Source organism: Notamacropus eugenii, chromosome 7 (genome assembly GCF_028372415.1).
Source record: "Notamacropus eugenii isolate mMacEug1 chromosome 7, mMacEug1.pri_v2, whole genome shotgun sequence".
Classification (NCBI taxonomy): domain Eukaryota; kingdom Metazoa; phylum Chordata; class Mammalia; order Diprotodontia; family Macropodidae; genus Notamacropus; species Notamacropus eugenii.
Genome location: NC_092878.1, coordinates 66,297,944 through 66,321,506, shown reverse-complemented (window position 1 = coordinate 66,321,506; position 23,563 = coordinate 66,297,944). Strand labels below are relative to the sequence as shown.

General features: G+C 34.5%; 1 protein-coding gene across 3 annotated transcripts in view; it reads left to right on the top strand.

Moving 5' to 3' along the window:
* Window positions 1–23,563, top strand: part of SEL1L (SEL1L adaptor subunit of SYVN1 ubiquitin ligase) — a 64,328-nt gene that overhangs the window by 17,657 nt on the left and 23,108 nt on the right. For all 3 annotated transcript variants that reach the window (XM_072623190.1, XM_072623189.1, XM_072623191.1), the window contains exons 4-13: window positions 5,168–5,335; window positions 6,923–7,028; window positions 8,436–8,598; window positions 9,575–9,628; window positions 9,715–9,774; window positions 13,246–13,327; window positions 14,923–15,077; window positions 16,485–16,541; window positions 20,493–20,561; window positions 22,190–22,267. In XM_072623190.1, coding sequence (XP_072479291.1) covers window positions 5,168–5,335; window positions 6,923–7,028; window positions 8,436–8,598; window positions 9,575–9,628; window positions 9,715–9,774; window positions 13,246–13,327; window positions 14,923–15,077; window positions 16,485–16,541; window positions 20,493–20,561; window positions 22,190–22,267 — 992 coding nt within the window. The remainder of the gene's footprint in view (window positions 1–5,167; window positions 5,336–6,922; window positions 7,029–8,435; window positions 8,599–9,574; window positions 9,629–9,714; window positions 9,775–13,245; window positions 13,328–14,922; window positions 15,078–16,484; window positions 16,542–20,492; window positions 20,562–22,189; window positions 22,268–23,563) is intronic.

Sequence of the window (23,563 nt, the reverse complement as noted above, 5' to 3'; positions counted from 1 at the left end):
CTTACTAAGTACTATAAGGCTTCTTCATTAAATTGTTGGCTTTTTTTGGTTTATACTGAATGGTAATGTTCAGCATCTAAGTGAGTTAGGTATTCTCTAATTGTGGGCATGTGGAACTGCAGTGAGGCTTTAGTTAACCAGCTTGGTTGGGAAATGGATGTTGTAGTTTTAGTTAATGTGGGGAAAGGGGGTAACTAAGATTTTTTTTTCTTCACTTAGTTAGAAATGAAGAAAGGACAATTTCATGAAAGTTTGAACTTGCAAACCCAAGCTATATAGCCCACTTCCTATAATAGGTTCCTAACCACATTTTTAAGTGTGTATTTAAAAATCTGAAGAGTTTTATTTTTAAATCAATTAAGTGAATGACAGAATCAACAAATTCTGTGCTCACAGAGCTCTAGTAAACTTCAAAGTTGTAGTTCTGGCAAAATGTGAGATGTTACAGATCATTTTTGCTGTGGCTTCTGACACTTTTTTTTATTAGACTTCAAATAGTAGAGAGCTTTTTAAAACTTAGATTTCTTCTAGAATCCCCACTTCCTGTAACGTGTACCTAGTAAAAAAATTCTTATTATTTGAGGGCTCTAGTGATTTGTAATGCAAACAAATGAGATTTTTATCATACATTAGCTCCTTCAATTTTAGAATTTTGGAATCAGGTACTCCAGTGCACTTAACTGGTCTGATGGAATTAATTCTACTTCCAAAGGTTCTACTGTATTTCCAAGGAGTCACGGGTTGTCCAGAAAGATCTCCTCTTACTAATATTTAAGAATATTTAAAGGCAATAGAGGGAGAAAAGATCCTTGTTGTGTTCCTTATTAAACAATTCTACCCACTGTTGCAGGAACCTCTCTAGGCTATTCATTTTCCTCTGTTTTAAAGATCTGGATAAATTGTGTTACACTTAAAAAAGAAATTTGTATTTGTCTCTTTTAATAACACATTTCCCAATGTATTCCCCTGCTTTACTTACCCAGAAAGCTGTCCTTTTTAACAAAGAATAAAAAGAGGAATTAAAACAATTTAACAGTACTACACAACATACTGAAATTGTTTGACATCATGAATAATTTCCCATATTAATAGTTCCCCTTTTATGCAAAAACCAAAACACAGGAGTAGTGCTTTCTTGTATTTTTTCTTTGGAGTTCAAGTTGGTCCTTCTAATTTCACATAATATAGTTAAAATTACTTTGTTGCTCTTTCCATTTACATTGCTATAGTTGTTGATGGATATTATTTCCATGGTGTTTACTTGACTTTGCATCAGGTTCATGTAAGTTTTCATGTGCTTCTCTGTATTCTTCATATTCATAATTCCCTAGACACAGTAATATTCCATTATATTTATGTACCCCTGCTTGTTTAGCCCTTCTCCAATTGTTGAGCATCTACTTTGTTTCCATTTCTTTGCTACTCTTTGCTACCATAAAATGTGCTGTCTTTGGGTGCCTGTGGAGCCTTTCTTTTTGTCATTGATCTCAATGAAGGATAGTCTTAGCAGTGGACTACCTGAGTCAGAGGGTATGAACAGTGTAGTCATAGCTTCAAAATAATTCCAAATTGCTTTCCAAAATAGTTAGACTATTTTACAAGTCCTCCAAAGGTAGTATATCCTTTTTTTTTTTTAACACTTTTTTCCATTTTAGCAATGCATCTATGACTTAGGTAATTCCTTCAGAGTTCTAGAAAGTTTTTCCTTAAATGAATGGCATAGATTTGAAAGTCAACTTTTTTCCCTTGTACTTTAGAACATCTGATAAAAGGGGAAAACTATGAATCCTAGTTATTTTTAAAGTTATGCAAAGCATTTTGTACCTGTACTTGCTATTTTTAGGAAATGTTTCAAACATAATGTCAAACAATTCTAGTTTCATGTGATGTAACACTCTGGTCATATGTGGTTTCAAGTGAGGCAGCTTTACAGTAGATTGTAGAATACCAAAAGGTTTTAAACCTGATGTAATATTAAGAATAAGGAGGCTAAAACTTCAGCCTGCACCTGGTCAGATTGTTAAAAACTGAAACTCCTCAAAAAAGCTTTTTTTGGTAGCTCTTTTCTGAATAACTAGGTTACTAGAATGGAAACACTTGCTTTCGGTCAGTTATCTTCTCTAGATATACTGGAGTAAGTCCAGAGGAAAATGGCCAGTAAGGAAGAAGAGATGCAAAACTGTCCTAAAATGAATGGCTAAAGAAATATTTAATACTAGAAGAGATGATAATTGCCTTCAAATATATTAAGGGTTGTTAAGTGAAAGAGAGTCTCAGAAGACAGAACTAGGATTAATGAATTCCAAAAATGGAAGGGACTACTTTGAGAGAGTGAATTTCATATCCCTCGAGCTCTTCAAGTAGAATCTAAATGACTACTTTTAGGAGATGTAGAGAGATTTCATTTTTTAGGTGAAGGTTGGACTAGATCACTTCTGACCAATTTATTTAGCTCTTTATAATTCCATATAAATCCTCAAAAGGAAAATGACTACCTTTTTAAGATTGAAAAATTCTGTAACAGTTTGCAGCATAGCAATTTCTGTTCCTGGATTATAACACTCCATCTATTGTTAACTGCCTCAAGAGAACATTATCACAGAGTTAATTTTTAATTTACTGTATTTTCAGATCTGTACCTTGTAGTACTTATCTTCAAACCTTGTGATTTACATTTTAAAATTGCAAAACTAAAAACACAATCATAACTCTAAAAATTATGTTAATCACTGCATTAGGATAATGATGATTTACTGGACAATATAGTAAAGTAGAATTAATTATGACTGAATTGTTATTCTTGCTAATTTTGTGGTAACTGGAAAAAAATTGTAATACGAGTTTATCAAATTTACTTTCCAAATTTCTGTGTTGTTTCTGGTATTAATTAGGATTGCAGGTACTCTCCTAAACCAAATTTGGAACAAGCACCAGTATAGAGATTACTTTTTTTTATATCCTAAGATATTAGAGTTGGAAAGGACCTTAGGACTTACTTAACCCAACTCCTAGCTGAATCATGAATCCCATCAAAAACATTTCCAAAAACCTACCATTCAATCTCTATCTCCAGAAGAAGTTTAATCTACTTCTATGTGGCTTTAGTTGTTAGGAATTTCTTCCTCTAATTCTCATTCCCTCTTCTAATAGTATTGCTGAAGACCTTATAAGTTATTCCTTGTTGGTAACCACATGCTTTAATGTTATCTGTGATCTCCTTGATTTGAGATTGAAGCTTATTCATACCTTCTGATCTTGTGTAACTCCTTTTCTGTGTGTCCCTATAAACCTGCTGTAGAGACATTGATGCTTGAGGCTTTCTCCTAGGTGCATTTTTAACAGTTTCTAAATATAGTGTAGCACATGGGTTATCTAGCTGTTATGTTTTGTCTCACTAGATGACTGTCCTACTTCTTTTTCTCATTGTGAGTTTTTCTTCAGTGATAACATTTAAGCTACTTCATATACATAAATTATGCTGCTTATATACTATCATGCTGCGTACACCCATGGTCCATCTCTCTATTGCCCTTTGGATTTTTAATAATTTAGATTTTTCAGGGATTGTGGTGATTCATGTTTAAAAAGCCATACAACATCACTGGAGAATCTTAGCATAAAGGTAAGACTGTGTCATCTTTCTCCTTTTCAGTTCTGGGCCTAGCTTAATATCCATCTGCAGTGCCTTTCTAAGACATAAATACCGATGGACTAAGTGGACTTTCTATCCAGATGTGTATCACAGTTTGGGCCAAAAGCATTTCTGATCCATTCCATTTTTCCCATATAGGTTGTTAGATTGATTTCTTGAGAGGTAGAAAAATAAGCTATAATGTGATAACAGCATTTCTGAGTTCTTTATCATGAAAGTAGAATTCTTGTGGGGGAGGGCAAGATCAAAAGTAACTATCTCTTTGCAAAGCTGAGGTGGGAGTAGGGAAGACTGAGGAACTGAGAGGTTAGTGTATTTGAGGGAACATCAATATGTATGTTGCAGTCATTTCATTTCAGGAGTCAGAATAGAGAGAAAGCCTTTGAGTCAGTTCCTGAACTTGCTGAGAAAGGACAGAGAATAAAACCAGTAAACAACAGCAGCCAGGATCAGGATTGGGAGACAGATTTGGAGGGAGTGAATCTCAAAGCAACTGAGGGATGGTGGGAGATGAAAACATATTCTTCCTTTCAGTGTTGTCATTCTTCATCCTTCTAGCTACCTTGAGCAATGGTTATAACTATTTTTTCATTCTCTTCTCCTCCCTCTCCCCTAATTTGTAATTTTTCTTAGCAACCTTGGCCCATTCTGAACTTCAGCACTTCTGACGATATTTCTACCAAACCGCCATGTTTTTGTGTTCACCCTATTTACTTGTGTTACTTTCTTCTTTACTTAACAGCTGTACTTTTAAAATACATAATTGGTGAGCTCTCTGTGCATATTGATCTTTTTTAAACAACCATTTTTTTTCCTCCTAATCTGAATTGTTTACCTTTGTATCTTCAGAATTTCATATGTGAGAGTTTCCCATCCCCCCTGGACTAATTTCCCCTATAAAATTTTAGTCCACAGAATCTTATCCTTCTTCTGAACTCTTTGAAATCAAATTTCCAAAAATATAGGAGATATATATATATATATATATATATATATATATATATATATATATATATATATATATATATATGTATATATATATATATATATATATATATATATATATATATATATGTATATATATATATATATATATATATATGTATATATATGTTGTACCTGTCTTTCCTTTCCGCTCTCACAAACTCTTAAGAATCCTCCCTCCCAACGATTTCATTATTTCCACCTCAGTTTTCTCCTTCTCTTTGGAGATGAGGAAACTGAATCAAACAGGGTTAAGTGACTTGCCCAGGGTCACACAGCTAGTAAGTGTCTTAAGACATAATTTGAATTCAAGAAGATGAGTCTTCCTGACTCCGGTCCCAGGGCTCTATCTGCTGAGCCACCTGTCTGACCCTTCTCTTTATATAGTTGATATTAAATGGTTCTATCTGGGTACTGAAGATTTATTTGTAATTGGGGAGTGGTGAGGAGTTGCTTTTTCAATGAATGCATTTTTTTTAAGTGAGAATGATACTACTTGTTATATATACTTTATAACTTTTTTCTTTCCAGTTTTGACTGCCATTGAAGGTACGGCAGATGGGGAGCCCTGTCACTTTCCCTTCCTCTTCCTTGAGAAAGAATATGCTGAATGTACATCAGATGGGAGGGAAGATGGTAGGTTGTGGTGTGCCACAACCTATGACTATAAAACTGATGAAAAGTGGGGCTTTTGTGAAAGTAAGTATATATCCAGAGACACGTCTAAGAAATTTTTTGTCTTAGCCAAGTTTTAAGAACTTTACCTTCTTTTACCTTCTTGCACTCTTTTCTTCCCCCTTTCTCCAGTTTTGGTTATTAAAAAAAATTTATATTGTTTCAGTTTATTCTCTCTCCTCTTCCTTCCTCCCTCTCTCCCTCTTACTCCCTCTTCCCTCTCCCTCACATTCTCCCTCTCCTGTCTCCTTCCTGACCCATGAACCAAAAAAAAAGAGGAAACCCAACCACCTATAATAAATATGTATGATCCAAACAATCAAAATACATTCCCACATGTCTTTAAATGTCTTATCCAGTATCTTGAATCCATCACTTCTCTGCCAGGAGGTGGAGAGCATGGTTCATTATTGGTCCCCTGGATTCATGGTTGGTCATTATATTGATCCAAGTTCTTAAGTCTTTTCAAAGTTAATTTGCCTTTACAGAGTTGTTGTATAAATTATTCTCCTGGTTCTGTTTACTTCATTTTTCATAAATTTCTATAAATCTTCCTAGGTTTCTCTGAAATTGTCCCTTTCAACATTTCTCAATATTATTCACAAAAATCTATTAACCATATACCATAATTTGTTCAGCCACTTCCCAATTTATTTTGTTGTAATATTACAGCATACATTATATATATGGGTCCTTTCTCTTTCTCTTTGCGGGGCTGGGTGGAGGGAGTGGGGGTGGGTATATTAAGTCTAGTAGTAGTATCACTGGTTCAAAAGATATGCACAGTTTAGTGACTTTAGAGGCATAATTTCAAATAGTGTTCCAGAGTAGTTGGACCAGTTTATAGTTCTACCAATATCCCACCAGTATGTCTTCCTGCAACCCCTCCAATAATTGTCATTTTCCTTTTTTTGTCATCTTCACCAATCTGATAGGTGTGAGGTAGAACCTCAGAACTGTATTACTTTGCATTTCTCTAATTATTAATGATTTGGAGCACTTTGTTGTGGTTATTAATAGTTTGGATTTCTTCCTTTAGGAACTTACTCTTCGTATCCTTTGACCATTTATTAATTGGAGAAATTTTGTTCATTGTTGCCTAAGTTTGCAGCAGCCAAGAAATGGCCTTATACTCTGAACATGTTAATTGCCTATTTTCAGGCTATGCCTAACACCTAGTACAATGCCTTCCCAAATATTAGATGCTTACTTGGATGTTTATTACATTATTAAAATGTACAGAGCAACTGTCCCTCTTACCAACGTTCTCCATCCTCTGGTTATGCTATTAGTATCCAACTTTTTAATTTACCATAATTTTAGGAAGTTTGAAATTCATATTCTCTAACTTTTAAGGAGATTGGATTATTCAAATTAAAATTATGTTCACATTTTGTATACTGTATTTCATTTGCCCCACTACCACCACCCAAATGTATTCCAAAGTTTAGCCAGGTATTAATAAAGATCTTTTTGGCATAGTAAAAGGCATGTCCTGGTATCTTCAGCTACAAAAACTATTAAATATTATTGCAGATTAATCTTTAGGTTATAATCTAATCTTTAGATGAATCACTTTTAATTTACATGGCTTACTTTCTTTATTTTTAGCTGAAGAACAGGCTCATAGGAGACGACAAATGCAGGAGGCAGAAGCTGTTTACCAGGCTGGGATGAAAATTCTCAATGAAAGCAGTAAAAAGACCCAAAAGAAGGAGTAAGTGACTTTGCCCTCACCTCCTGATCTAGTACATTTCTAATAATAAAAGGGCCAATCCTGAGATAAACAGATATTTATTTAACCCAAGAAGCCTTAGACTGCCAAGGAATTATTGTTTTTCTTAATTATATCACAGAAGAAGCCTAATATGCTTAAATGGTACCGAGTCCCCTTGGATTTTAAAGACTGCTTAATATTATTTCAAAATATTCTCAGAAGTGGGGGGGGGGGAATGCTTGGACTGCCTACTCAAAGTCCTAGGTATTGGCTGTAGCATTGAAATGTAAACCAAACCTCCTGTTAATTTTCTTACAGAGATAAACTATCCTCACTGTGAAACAAAAAGCCCTTTGTAGTATTAAGAAAGCTGGTTTCATAACATTTGAGTAACTTCAGTTGATTTTAATGAGCTAGAAATAATATTTATTTAAAATTTAAAAAAAAAATGTTACTTATAGTAAGGACTGTCTGCCAGATGACCACAGGAAGGTGGAACAGCTCTGTCCAGTCCTATTTTTCATGAATATTTTCTATGTAAAGTCAACTTAAGACCTCTTCAGAAAGAGTAACAGTTGATCAGGCTCTCAAACACAAAGATTTTCATTCAATTCTTTCACTCCTTAAATCCATATGTAGTTCCTTTTCAGTTATTACCCTTAATCTTCATATTCAGAGTTGACTTTCCCACAATGTTTCTATCTGTATGAATATGAGTGATGTAGACAAGTAGTGCAATCCTTTCCACAGTGAGTTCTTTGGTTAAGGGTTATAGCTAATAATATAGGTTTATAGGCCTTGTTGATGTTTTCAGTACCTGCTCTCATTTTAGGAGTTATTCCATATGCTTTTATTTGAAATCAACTGTACTATATCCTGATTGCTACACCTAGTCGTGTCTGTCGCAGCTGCTCCCAGGCAGTAAAGAATGGTCAGTTTTCCTACCAAGTAAAGAATAAGAACCTAGGACTAGAATTAAAACCTCTGATTTCTAGTTGAAACAGTCCAACATTTGTTCCTAATGTGTCTTGTGCTGTTAATTCCATCTAACTCTGGCACAGCTTATGAATGGCTTTAAGTAGAAGAATTAAAACTTCATTAAGATCTTCACCACATGCACTGCACTGCGGTTCTGTAGTAAAAGTCTTGTGTTTAACCATGAACTTTGAAACATTTTTGAACTGCAACCAAATTCAATCTGAATGTCTAGTGAATAGGAAAAATTCAAGTCTTGGGGGAGAGGCAGGACTACAGAATATTTTATTCATACTCAATTTTCTGAACAATATAACCTTTATGTAATTAAGAGCAGTGGTATTCTGCAGTGTCAGGGAGATCCATACTATGTATCTTAATTTTTATATTCTGTTTATAAAAGATGCTAACTTCTATTACTGATCTTTTAAGGGCATATCGGTATCTTCAAAAAGCAGCAAATATGAACCATACAAAGGCCATGGAAAAAGTATCTTATGCTTTTTTGTTTGGAGATTATCTAAAGCAGGATGTCCTTGCAGCGAAGGAACTGTTTGAGAAACTAACTGAAGAGGGTTCTCCCAAAGGACAAACAGTAAGAATACTTTTAAGGGATGCTCTGGGTACATAAAGATTCTCCGGTTATCTAGTAGTGTATTTTCTCACCCTATTTCTACATGTTGTAAAAATAAGATCAAAAGGTAAAATAGCTTTTATGAATGTTCGCATAATGTAAGTTTGATTGTTCACCCTTTCTGCTTGTTGATAGCAGTGTTATAGTCAGTTAAAAATGTTTTATGCCATAGCTTGCTGCGTTGATGTTACTAAGGCTTACTTATTTAAGTCTGCAGAGAGGAAGGAAACAAAGGTACCCTTAACATGAAGTTCATCACCACATCTTCACTTTCAAAACACCTAAAATTCACTGTACCTTAAAATCTTCGTTGTTATTAAGCTGTCAAATTTATTTAAAGGTAAATAGTAACCACCATTCAGTAAATCTTGTTGAGAGGATGAAAACAGCATTAACAGAACTTAACTTACTCAAACTGTCTCCTATCCTGTGTGTTCTGGGTTTTGATAGGTAGTCATTTTAAATATAAACAATTCTTTTTGCATAATCCATAGAGGATGTGTGGGAGAATATATATTTTATCCAGTTTCATTAGTTGAGTATTTGTGATTTATTTTGATCTTTGCTTTCTTTTTATAATGTAATCTCATAAATCAAGAATGAGGTACAATTCATATAACAGCATATTCATCATTAGGTTGGGGCATTGGGCAACAAAACACTTCCTTTTTTTTTTTTTGACCAATTTATATCCCAGGATGAAAACTAGAGAAGTCTTCTACATAATCCTAAAATAAGTAAAGAGAATTTTTTTTTCTTTATTATTTACTGCCCCTAGAGTGATTGCCAGGGCTCTGCAATTCCCCAGTAGTCCTGGTAGTTTATCTCTGGGATTAGTATCCTCTTGTACAACTCTTATACTGTAAATACTGAAGTCTAATTTTGAACGTCTTTTACAAAGAAATGAGTCTTATTTGTGTCATGTATTTGATTTCAGGCTCTTGGCTTTCTCTATGCCTCTGGACTCAGTGTCAACTCCAGTCAGGCTAAGGTAATACTCATAGTTTCATTTTGCTTTCATTTGAACTTGGTAAAGTTATGTCAGTGTTTATTTAAACCTTTTCTGCTCTCTTATAGGCTCTAGTTTATTATACTTTTGGAGCTCTTGGGGGTAATCTAATTGCTCACATGATTTTGGTAAGTAACACCTAATTTGTAAGAAAACATTCATGTCACTAAAGTGGAACTTAGTAAAACTGCATAGCAGTGGAGGAAGGTTGTTATATTTGTAAGAGCTGTGGGTATTTTTTTCAGTGTTACATTTGCTTGCATTTAAATATTTTAGACTAAAATTCATCAAACTCTATTTTGTGTTTGTGTGGCATACTGTTCCCTTAGGTGGATGATGATGATTGACATAGTTCACAAGTCTTAATAACTATAATAGTAAGAACTGACATCTATAGAGTGCTTTATATGTTATCTCATTTGATTCTCAAATCTATCCTAGCAGATAGACACTGTTATCATCCTTATTTTACAAGTGAGGAAAATGAGATGAGCAGAGAGGTTAAATGACTTGCCTAGTGTCATATAGCTAGTAAATATTTGAGCCTGGATTCAAACTCTCCCTACTTCCGGGGTCAGCATTGTCTCCAGTACACCACGTGGCTCCTTTAAAAATAGAAGAAATAAAAAATAATAATTTGGCCCCTGCGAATCTATATTTGGGCAAAAATTGATAATAACCAGATCATTTTCTTGTGGTCGTCACAAACTTTACATTTTTGTTGATAAGGTAAGACTGTATCTTTGTTATGACTTGTCTGAAAGATGTAGCACGGACTCTTCTTGCCAAAGCTGCTTCTCTTTGGGTATCTGGGTGACTTGTCTTGCATTTATGTGCATTTCAGTTGTCATGCTACCTCTGGTTTCTCTTTCCTTTTGCAAAATGAGTATATAATAGATTTAACTATCAATCTTCTCACTGAGAGTAGCAAGTCATGTATCACATACTTTCAGAGCTGAAATGAAACTTAGAGATTATCTGGTTAATTCCTTCATTTTACAGATGGGGGAACTGAGACTCAGATGGGGTGAAGTAACTTACCCAAGGTCACACAACTAGTTAGCTGCCAAGCAGTTAGTAACAATTTGCCTCATCTAATGGACTTTTCTCCTTATCCTTCACTTCCCTACTCTATTAACTATGCCCATGTTGCACAGTGGAAAGAACACTAGATTTGAAGTCAGAGTTCTGGGTGGAATCCTAGCTTTGCTATTTACTACGTTTAAGATAAGATTATACCTTTGTTTATATCTCATTTATAAAATGAGGAATTTGGACTAGTTCAATATGTAAAGTCTCTTCCAGCTCAAAATCTATGATCCATCATTCCTCCTCCTAGATACCCTCTCTTTGGGTTTTCATGACACTACTTTCTCCTAGTTCCCTTTCTAGCTAACTTCTCCTTCTCAAGTTTTCTTTCTGGGATCATCATCCTAGTCCTACCTCCCAAGTGTGTCATGTTCCCACCATGTCTAGCTCAAATCTTTCTCCACAACCTCAATCATCAATCTCCAAAATCACAACTGGATGTCCCAGGCATTTCAAACTTATTGTGTCCAAAACAGAACTTAGCTTTCCTGAAAAAAAAAAAATCCCTCTTCCTGACTTCTGTTGTTGAGAGCACTGCTGTTTTTCCAACCACCCTCATCCATCGCTTTGGAGTCATTTTTGACTCTTCCATCTACCTGACTAATCATATCTAATCCATTGCCACATTTTCAGTTTTATCTCCACAGTATCTCATGTCCATACCCTTCTCTCCATTCACATGGCTAACTCCCCACTTAAGGACCACATCTCCTTTCTCCTGGACTTTTGTAATAGTTTCCTAATTTATCTCTCCCCCAGCCTCCTCCAGATTCCCCCTATCCAAACCATCTTCTATACAGCGGCCAAATTGCTATTCCTAAAGCACTGATCTGACCATGTCATTCTCCAATGCGAGAAAATAGTGGCTTCCTCTTGATTCTAAGATAAATTAGAAATTTCTTTTTAAAATTTGAAATCGTTAACAAACTGTCTTCTGTCTACCTTTTCAAGTTTATTGTACATTATTCTTTTTATGTACTTTATATTCCACCATAACTGACTTGCTTACTGCTCCGTATACCAGCATTTCATCTCTCATTTCCATGCCTTTGCATAGGCTGACCCCATCCCTAAAATACATTGTTTCTTCGTGTCTTAGAATTCCTAGGTTAGATCAAGTACCATTTCTTGGGGGAAAGAAGGAAAGGACTCACCTCATTAGCCTCTCCCCCACCCAGTTGCTTGTGCCCTCTTTCTAAAAATTATTTTGTTACCTATTTAGCATTCAATTTCTATATATACATTATCTCCCCCCAAAAAAACATAAAGTAATGGAGGGCAAGGGCTGTCTTGGGTTTTTTCTCTGTATCCCCGGTGTTTAGCACAGTACCTGGCATTTAGTAGGTAGTTAATAGATGCTTACTGAATTGAGCTGAAACAATTCTGATTTTTTCCCCTGCAAAGTGAATAATTCTACAAATAAGTTGATTCTTCTAAATCTATGTAATCTACAGTAATACCTCATTTATCTGAAATTTTTTGTAGAATAAGGCATTGTAAATGTTTTCCAGATATTTAGATATTTACTCTTTTAAACAATTATTTTTAAACCATTTTTTATGAAGTTTTTTTTTAAAATATATGGCAAACATACTTGTTCAAACAGAGGACATGAAACATAAGTTAACCTTTTGTTGATGTTTCAAAGATATCATTACAGCTATTCAGAAGTGAATGCCCTGTGTTACATAATACAACACAACATTAGTAACTATTCAGAGCTGTAAGGCAATTTGGCCCAACACTCAGTGTCCCCAGTTTAATTTTGAGTTATGTCCTTTTAATAGTTTTTCCTGATGACTTTTTCCAGTCAGTTGTCATTTTAATGCTTCTGTCAGTGTATCTGCCTCTAGTAGCCATCATACTGTCTCTCATACACACCTTACTACAGCTTTCTTATTTACTATTTTAAATCTGTAGTTTGAGAAGTCAGTTAATCAGTTTTTTTTAGAAAATGTCTAACTTAAGAACAAATAAGTTTCAAGTATGACTTTCTTCTGTGAGCAAAATGTTATGATTGTTAATGCATGATCTTTCATTTCTAGGGCTATTGCTGGAGCCAGTTGTTAAATTTTCTGTGTGAACATTTCAGAAATCAGCAAACTATAAACTGGGGCTTGATTTATTGTTTTGTTGATTATCTAGGCTTAAGAAAGAGATGGAGAATATGATAGTAATACAGATTAAACTTAAAAATTTGTCCTGCACATGTTCTTTTTTTTCTTCCAGAAAGTTGGTTGTTAAAATGTTGACTAACACATTCTATTTCAGCATTCAGAGGCTTTTTTTTTTAACTTCCTTCCTGATTCCTAACTGTGTTTGAAATAATTGAAATTCTTTGATAAATTGCTTTACAATTAGTGAGGTATCATCATACTTGGGTGAAATAGCAAAAAAAATGTGTTTTCATGATGATTTAATTACTAGCTCAGTAAATAGTGCAACTGAAAGATACTATCCTTGTTTTATGTGGTAAACTGACTGTCAGTACTTTCCTTTTTCTTTTTCAGGGTTATCGGTACTGGGCTGGGATTGGAGTCCTACAGAGCTGTGAATCTGCACTCACTCACTATCGTCTTGTAGCCAATCATGGTATCTTGCTTTTCTCCTTTCCTTTATTAATTTCAGAATTTATCAATAAAATTTGTATCTGGATAGTTAACTAATAAGAATAACTAACATATATATTGAACTTTAAGGTCTCCAAAGCACTTTACCTCTGTATTTTGAAATCTTTACACATGTAGCCTCCACTAGAATAATCTCTAGACTATCATAACATCTCAGAATTGAAATGGACCTCCATGCCCATCTAGTCCAACCCTTATGTGAATAAGAATCCTTTCTACAAAATCCTTGACAAGCGATCATCTGGTCTCTTCAAAAATTCTAGCAAACAAGGACTAGCTAATTGCCAAAGCTCCTATTCCACTTGAGGAAAACACTCATCATTGTCAGGAAGTCCTGATATTAAACCAGAATCTTCCTCTCTCCAACTTTCAATCAATATTCCTGGTGCTGCCTTCTGAAACCAAACAGAGAAAGTCTAATCCAATCCATCATGTACAAAACAGCCTTTCACATATTCAAAAACTTTTATCATATTCTATGAACTGTGGTCCCAAGTTTTCTCTTTAGTCAAAACATTACCTCTAGATGCTTTCGAGTTTTTCAGTGTCCTTTCTAAACCATAGTATCAGAATTGGACACAGAAGTCTGACCAGGGCATATTACAGTTGGATCATCATCTCCCTAGGCCTGGTCACTGTTTCTCTCCCAATGTAGCCTAAGAACTCAGTAGCTTTCTTTAACTGCCATATCACCACATTATTTTATTGAGTTTACAGTCCACTAAAACATGATATGGCACAGACTCTAGTTAAACTTCTCTCATCTTATACTACCCCGAGCTGGAAGGACAGTGGCTGATTGGGATGGAAGCTTTAATTTGCTGCTTTTCCAACTTAGGCCAGTTAACTCCTCAGGCAGTTTGTGGCCTTCCAAGGCTCAAGGGCACTTAACCACATTGATGTCAGAATTAGTAAGCATTTAGCCCTACTCTCAAACTCTTTGGATCCACCCACCTCAGCCATCCCTGATATCAGGACTACAGGCATGCACCACCATGTCTGGACCATTGCTTCCCCTTCTTACTGCTCACCACCTCTTTGTTTATTCTGGAATTGTGTCAGGAACCAAAGTTAAGCCTGCTAGCCAGATGCCACTCCCTTCCCCATCCCATTCTTTAAAAATTGAGTTGTCTGCTTTTCTCAAGTCCTGTAGCACCTCTCCCATTTTCCATCCTTTTTCAGATGTCCCTGTTCAGAAATTTCAGCTCTCAATTCATTAAATAATTTTTGTATACCAGCCAACTTAAATTCATCAAGGACATCTAATTCTGGTTTTACTATCTCTTTTTGAGGGAGATTAGCTTATTATAGATTGCTTATACTTTCTTCGTTTGACTGCTACTTTCTAAGTTCTTTAGTGTGGAAGGGAGAAAGGAGCAGAAGTCCTTGATCTTTTAATATAACTTGTTTGCCTGCCTATTAACCATAATATTGGAAAATTCCTTTAATTATGAATAAGTTCATACAAACATTTGGTAATTTGCATTGCTGGTATTTCTACATGGGATATTGTATTTCCGTGTGGTGTGGGTTAATGCTGTTTTCCCTTGTTTTCAGTTGCTAGTGATATCTCACTGACTGGAGGTACAGTAGTACAAAGAATTCGTCTGCCTGATGAAGTAGAGAATCCAGGAATGGCTAGTGGAATGTTAGAAGAAGATTTGATTCAGTATTACCAGTTCCTAGCTGAAAAGGGTGATGTACAAGCACAGGTACATTTATCCCTCATGGGTGGGGTTATATTTTAACCAGTTTGATTTGAGTTGTCATGAACACAAAAATTAGTATCTGGAAAAAGCACTTATCTGTCATTGGCCATCTGCTGAAAAGGGAAATCAGAAAGATGATAGATAATAGAATGCTTCAAAGACAGGATTTAGTGATGACAGAGAATAGCATCTAGTATTAACTAGAAGAATATGTCATTTGGGATTGCATAAGTTTTTATCAGTAAGGGACGTTCTCTAAGCATTATTGGTCTTAGAATTTTAAACTCCTGAAGTGATAAACTTTGTCTTTAATTTGAATCGTATGGGACACATATCAGTACTGTTTAGATTCTTAGTTTAATGTATTTATAACAGTTAAACAAAAAAGGAAGCTTCCATACCAGTCATAATTTTTTTCCCAGTAAAGCTTTAGTTTATTCTGATTTGTAAATATCAGATTACTGATGTGTATAAGTTAGAAGAAATTTATCTAATTTTGAAACTAACAAAAGTTAATTTTACTCATAAAATGTCAGTAATTGTACATTTAATTTCTAGCTCAGAACACAAAAACAGTGTAATCCATTAATCATTTTATGTATGAATTATTCCATCACATTCTAGGCTAAGGCAAGGTAATAACATTTCTTTTAAAGAGTTGTGGAAGTCTAAGTTTTTGTTTTATTTGACTGTAATAGAACCTTTTTTTGACTGATTTGTTTTTTGATCTAATTTCATGTTCTAATAACACCATAGCAATAATATATGATGTTTTTATAACATCAGATTTCCTTGGAAAACACCGTACACAGGAATAGCATTATTGTAATGATGATCAACTGTGGAAGACTTAGCTATTCTGATCAACAATCTAAGTTCCAAAGAACTCATGATGAAAAATATTATCCATCTCCTGAAAGAGAATTAATGAACTCTGAGTGTAGACTGAAACGTTTTTTAACTTTTTTCTTTGCTTTCTTTCTTTCCTTTTCTCTCTCTTTTTTTTTTTGCAATATGCCTAATATGAACATTGATTTTTGCATGACTTCACATGTATAATGGGTATAGTGTCACTTGCCTTCTCAAGAGGTGGAAGAAGGGCCAATGGGAGAAGCAGAATTTGAAAATCAAAATTTTTAAAATATATTTAAAAGATATAAGGTTTTCAAAATATTTTACATATGTTTTCTTATTTAATCTTCACAACCACCTTGAGTTGTACAAGCTATGAGTATTATTATACTCATTTTACAGATGAGGAAACTGAATTTTAGAGAGTCTAAATGGTCACAAAACTAGGAAGTATCAGAAGATAGATTTGAAACCAGGTCTCTCCTGACTCCAAATCTAGTTCCCATAGCTTCTCTAGTTAACCAGTCAGGTTTACTTGTGATTTCTCCTAAATCTCAGGTTGGTCTAGGACAGCTACATTTGCATGGAGGGCGAGGAGTAGAGCAAAACCACCAGGTAACTTGCCTTTTTTTGTGCTTTATGTTTTAACCTGATCTTAGAAAGAATAAATTGTAAAATAAGAAAGCTGTAAAAATAGAGTCCAAAGAACTGTTTAGATGTATGTTGTGAAATATTGTATGTGCATAAGTATCATGTTTCTTGCCTTCTCAATGGATAGAGGAGGGGTGAAGGGAGGAAGAGAATATGAAACTGAAAATAAAAATAAAAAATGTTTTTTTTAAAAAAAGATTTAGATGCATTTATGGTTATCACAAAATCTAAGAATTATTGTTGTTGAGTGGTTTCAGTTATGTCCAACTCTTTGTAACCCCATTTGAGGTTTTCTTGGGGTGGTTTACCATTTCCTTTTCCAGGTCATTTTACAGATGAGGAGACTTAAGGTAAATGGGATTAAGTGACTTGCCCAGAGTCACACAACTAATAGGGTCTGAGGCTAGACTTAAATTCAGGTGTTCCAGTGCTCAAGCTTCTTTACCATCCAAAAGCCATCTAGCCTGTTATCTGATCTAAAATTCCCTCTGCAGCAAGTGTTAACTTAAAGACCTCCTCTAAGGGGAAATTACCATTTTCTGCAGAAGTTTCTTCTACTTTGGGACAGTAAGTCATTGTTTTTAATTACATTGAGCCAAAAGCTGCCTTTTTGCAACTTGCACCCATTGCCCTTAGATCTGTCTCCTTGAGCCAAGCATACCAATTTTTAGACTTCTTCACATAGCAGCCCATTAATTCTTGCTGTTGTGATTGTCTCAGTAGAAAGAATGCCAGACCTCAAGTCACTCTGCCAGTTATTACCTGTGTAACTGTGGGGAAGTTGTTTCTCCTCTTCAGGTCTGAGTTTCCTCATCCATAAGATGAAAACTGGATTGGATGGCTTCTAAGGTCTCTTGTAACTCAAAATGTGTGATCTTACATTCTCTTTAAATCTTCTCTTTGCTAAATATCTCCAGTGCCTTTAACCAATTCTAGGATGGCATGATATTTAGTCCCTTCACAATTTTAGTTGGCTCTGGACATGCCCAAAGTTATCAGCATCATTCCTCCAATTTTATCAACCTCATCTAAAAACAGTACTCCAAAAATGGTCTGACTAGGGTTGAATAGCCTTGTCAGGCTGTCTGTCACCTTCCTTGTTCTGGAATGTGCCGCTTTTTATACAGCCAAGGCTGGCATTAGATTTTTTTAGCTAACGTTTTTCACATCATTTATATCTTATCAGTCTTAGTAAAAATTGGTCCATCATTCTAGTTCATCAGAATATTTTTGGATCTTGACTGTATTACCTATTGTGCTAGTTATCACTTTCACCTTAATATCATTTGTAAATTTGACACTCATGTCTTCCAGGCCTTCATCCAAGGTATTAATGAAAATATCAAATAGCACAGGACCAAATGTGATTTCTGGGACTGTCTTCTAGAGACTACCTTCCAAATTGACATTGACCCATAAGTTATTACCTCTGGGCAGTCTGATTCTTCAGTCCAGCTGCAGTAGCTTCCCAGACCTAACCCACATCTCTTCGCATTGTCCACAGTGCCTGAGACTATGCTTTGCTGAAATCAAGTTTACCATGTCTTCAACATGGCTCTGACCTACCATCTCTTGTTTGCATAAGGTCAGCAAAGAATAATCTCAGAATGTCTCAGCAACCAATGCTACTCATTTCTTCTTCCTCTTTTACTGGATAACCCATCACCTCATAGTATTTGTTGGATCTATGTATTCACAGACGCATAGAATTTGAGATTTAAAAGGGATCTCAGGAGTCAGTTCATTCCACACACAAAAGAAGTATTGGAGAGTATAGCTGAACAGCGGTCAGTCTAGCCTCTGATCAGAGACCTCCAAGGAGGCAGAACACAGGCTTTGTAGTCGGTTATTACTTGGAGATCCAAAATGCCTTCCTTCAGAAATAGTCCAGTTCTCCCTGTAGAGGAAAAATCTCACACACACAACATTACTTAGTTTCTATTTGTACTTCATCTTCTTCCCCCTTGAAACTTTTGATAAGAATAGCATTCCCTTGTGCCTTTTCTGGACTTTTCTTCTTTATTTCCTCTCTGAAAACCCTCTATTATTTCAAGGAACATTTTAGTCTCCCTGGACAACTCAGATAATAGAGATATACTCCTCCAGCCCTTTATCCTTCTCTGGTCTCAGACAAAGACCAACTTGTGCTTTTAGTGTACATTTCCATGTTTTTTTATAATGGCAGAAATATAAACACTGAACATAACTCTGTAGAATTCTTTTGTGCTTTCTTGAAGCATCAATTTTTTATCTTCTTTTTGGTAGCTCTCTTGGCTAACCCTTCTTGTTGATAACTATTTACTGTGTTTTGATGGTAAGGGCTTAGCTGAAGAGACCTTGGTTTTGTTTTGTTGGGTTTTTTTAGGTGGACTTCTGCCTTCTCTTAAAGTAGGATGACTTAGTCTGCTCAGATGCCTTTCATTAACAGTTAGCACTTTACCAGTAGGTCCTAGTGCACATGCATTAGCTTCAACCAGAAGCTGATCAATAAGAAAATATGATTAGCTAAAGAAACCTTTTCACCTTGTGTCTCCTTGCTGCTTATTTTCAGATAGTTCCCAGTTATTCCTTGGCCTCTTGGTTCTTTTACCTGCTTTTATACTTCTTCTAGAGCTGTTCTTGTCAATATCTTCCCATGAATCCTTCATAGAAGTTTTATTCAGAGTTATGTGATTCTTTTAATATCTTCATAGTATCAATGCAGCACTCAAGCTGTCCATCTGTTATCCCACACTATAACTGTGTATGATCAACTCACTTTTTCTTTCAAATTCATCCCTTATTGCTACCAATATCACCTTGTAGTACTTAAAACAATAGATTAAAATTAATATCAAGATCTAATCAGATATTGAGGAAGCCAGAGAATAAAAATGCAAAGTCACTGCATCCCTGCAGTCAGAGCTTCACTACATAAGACAATAAATTCAGTTCTTTATGCTTAGTATTCAGTCCAGTCTTGTTCAGAATATTGTAGACATGGACACTTTTAGGTAAGCAGCAAGAGATATGTGTATGTTGGGATTCCTATTAGAAGTTTCTAAAACAGGAAGCAAGTCAAGTAGGGAGGAGAAGCTTTTAAATAGAAAAGTATATTAGTCAACCATACGTTTTATCTGATTATCTAATTAAACAGTAGTTGTTTTATCATACACAGTTACTCAATATTCTATACAAAGATTGCCAATTTATAAAGAATCAGAGTATATAATTTCATTTTTCTGTGATTCAGAGTATCCACAGTATTTTACCATGCCTTGGGGCCATCATTTGGAATGCTGGTTATCATTGTACCAAAGAATAATGGGACAGAATTCTAGATAACAGAAGTTAGAGCACACTTTTTTTTTTTTAATTTTGCACTCCTAATTCTACATACTGCAACTAGCAATTTCTGTATAATTGCAGAAGTCATTGAAGGTGTCCATAAGGAAGAGAAGGAACTCTTGAAGCATATTAATTCTATGTAGGCTTAAGAGCCTTTCCAGAAAGAAGGATTTTTTCCTTTTTAGGTTTTTAAGTAAATTTGAAATTTGCATGTGTCCATATATGGGGGGGAGAGGTTTGTCCAGTCTTAGGCAGAGCCAAAACAAAATGAACAAGTATTCAGTGTCTTCTTTCTTAACCTGTAGTTCTTTTCCCTATAATGTATCCAAAGAAGTAAGTATTCATGGCCATTAAGCTTAGGTCATGTATCAAATTTCTTTGCATTTGCAACTATGAAGTCACTTATTGACATTTTGTGGACCTGTTAAGACTTTCTGACAAAATAATCCATTAGGATTAAATGGGTTGTCATTTTATAATCTTGTTGGATAAATTGTTATATACTTCTTTCAAACCACTGCAGCATATTTTAATGTTTTTTATCTAGAATAAAAAGGACTAAACATTTCTCAAATTATTTCCTCATAGAGAGCTTTTGACTACTTCAATTTAGCAGCTAATGCTGGCAATTCACATGCCATGGCCTTCTTGGGAAAGGTACTGTACATCTTTACATCTTAAGCAGTAAAAAGATATGATTGTGTATGTAGCAGATACATTATGCTGTTTTCTGATTTGCAAAAAGTAAATTAAAAATTAAAACTTCTTTTAACAATCATTATATGTAGAAAGAACCATGCTGAGATTTTCTTAAATTATTTAAATTAAATTATACAAAGTTCCTTTCAGAGTTTTCATTTCCCCTTTTAAATCATCTGTAAAGACTTTTTTCCCAGTTGTTTTCCTTTTAACCTTACTTTTACCAGATGTGCAAAAAAATTTGTATAGTCAAATTTTCCATTTTATCTTTTGTGAACCTCTCTGTTTTATTTGGTTATGAGTTTTTCTTTCATCCATAGATCTGATAATTGTTTCCATGTTTCTCTAATTTGTTCATGATGTGACCTTTTATATCTAGTTCATGTGCTTATTTGGAGTTTATCTTTATATAAGATGTGATGGATTGGTCTAAATCTAATTTGTTCAGTAATGCTGTCTAGTTTTCTCAAGAGTTATTGTCAAATAGAGGATCCCTAACCCAATAGCTGGAGTGTTTGTATTTATCAAATACTAGGGTATTAAATAACCTTTGCTTCTGTATTGTTGTGTAACTAATCTGTTCCACTGATTATGAGAAATTTGACTTTTTGCATTTTATATTTCTTATTAATAAGCTAAAGTTTTTGTGTTTATTGTAGCCATCTTTCCATGGTGAAAACCATTATTAGTATTTGCCACAATTTTCCTGGTATGATAGCTGTCACTCAGTTATTAATCCATAGTTATGTTTTTTTACCCTGTAGGAGGAAAATATATATTTTGGGGACCTACTGAATCGGTTAGTTTAAGTATTGATACTGGGTTAACACTATGCTGAAAACAAATTATTAGCATAACTAATTAAAACAAGTTTACATGGACATTTCAAAGTGCGTTGGGCATAGGAAAATTAAATATGTACAAGGTGACCAAAAGCAGTTTGGTCTTAAGGATTATAAATTACAATTTTTTCCAACCACTAAAGTAAAATTTCTTGGCTGTCATACAAGGTAAATGAAAACTTTTTTGTTATCCCTTAGAACCTTTCTATCATTCGGTTGTTAGTTATTTCATTATGCTGAAAGGTATGTTTTCATTTTCTTTAGCTTATATAAGGTCACTTGACCCAAGTAAAAACAGTATTTGAATGTTCTAGGTACTGCTTTTTCTTTATGGCCTATGTCACACAGGCACTCCTGGCAATCTATTGTTTAGGATCTTTTGAATTAACTTATATATTTTGTTGCTCTTGTTAGAGCTACCTGGAGAAAAAATTCTTTTCCAAATGACTTGTTCTGGGACATTTCTGGGAACAAAATTGTAGATGTTTTGTTAAAGACTGGTTCATTTAATTAAGAGATGATGTAAAATATATCTGAATATTAGAATATTTTGGCTTTTAAAATATTTCACTCATTTAATGCTGCTTTACATGTTTTTCTTAAGGGAAATAAGCTTTAATATGGAACTTTGTTTAAAAAATCTTATATGGAAAATGGAAACAATGAATTAGAAAAGAGAAAAAAATGTAGGGGTGTTTTGGTAGGATATTATTGCTCTTACCTAAACTGGTGTTTCTTTCCCAGATGTATTCAGAGGGAAGTGATATTGTACCACAGAGTAATGAGACAGCTCTACATTATTTCAAGAAAGCTGCTGATATGGTAAGAAAATCTGCATCAAATATGTGACAAAATTTACTAACTATAAGCGTTTACCTCCAGTTTCTTTGGTATGAATTATTTTAATTGAATTGGTAAGGAAAAAATACTCCCGAAAAAAATTTTTAAAAGGAAATATTTTGAGACAATAGGATAATACCCTGAGCTTTGGAAATTGAATTCCTCTTTTTATTACATTGAGAGACTTTACCTATTGAGAAAATATCTATAATCATATACTCTTGTTTTTAAGATTTAATATAGTATTGAAATATTTAACCCATGAGCTATATTTAATTCTCTGAAATTCATAAATTATGTTAGCTTTTATATTACCTTAGGCTTTCTTTTTACTAGAATGGTCTTAAAGAAAGAGGATATAATGAGAAGTCACATATCCAAGATGTTTCCAAGAAGTTGACTTCTTTCCTCACTGGATACATGACTCAAACAATGATGCTAGTCCTTATATCACAAGGTTTCCAAAATGGGTTTCCTTGGCTCTTTAGTTATGTTGTTAGCTCATTCCTTTTTGTTCAGGATAATGCAGATCTGATTATGTCACTCCACAGTCAGTAAACTCCATAGGCTTTTTCTTATGCTCAAGATCAACTATAAAGCCTTTTATTTGGGATTCATTATCTGTTAACACCCAACCTATCTTTCCAGCCCTATTATACCTCTTCACACATTATTTGATATTGCTGAATTGACCATCTTAATGTTGCTCATATACAGTAGTTATTCCTGTGCCTAGAAAACAGTTTCTCATCACTCCCACCTTTTATAGTATTACCTTTAACATCAGATATAGACTACATTTGATTTTTAAAGCACTTCACAGGGAGATCCATGGATAGATTTATGGGAAGTTGTATGGGAAAAATTCTATCTTTTTTTTTTTTTTTTTTTTACTGTTGTCTGCCTTTGTAACCCTTTATATCCTGTTTTATACATCAAAAAATATGATTCTGAGAAAGGGTTACTTAGGTTTTACCACACTGCCAAAGAGCTCTAAGATATAAAAACGGTTAAGAACTTAGTCTTCCCTGAACCTCCCCCAACTACCAGTACTCTCCTTCCCTAACTCCTTTATATTTAGTATATACGTATAGGTATACATATTGTCTCTCCTGATATAGTATAGATTCCTTGTGAAAAAGGATTATTTCATTCTTTGTATTTGTAACTCCAGCACATAGCAGAATACCCCACATAAAGTAGATGTTCAATAAATATTTCTTGATTGGTTGATTAAAATCCCTAATCCCTAAAGTCCCTAATACTAAGCTTAAGCAC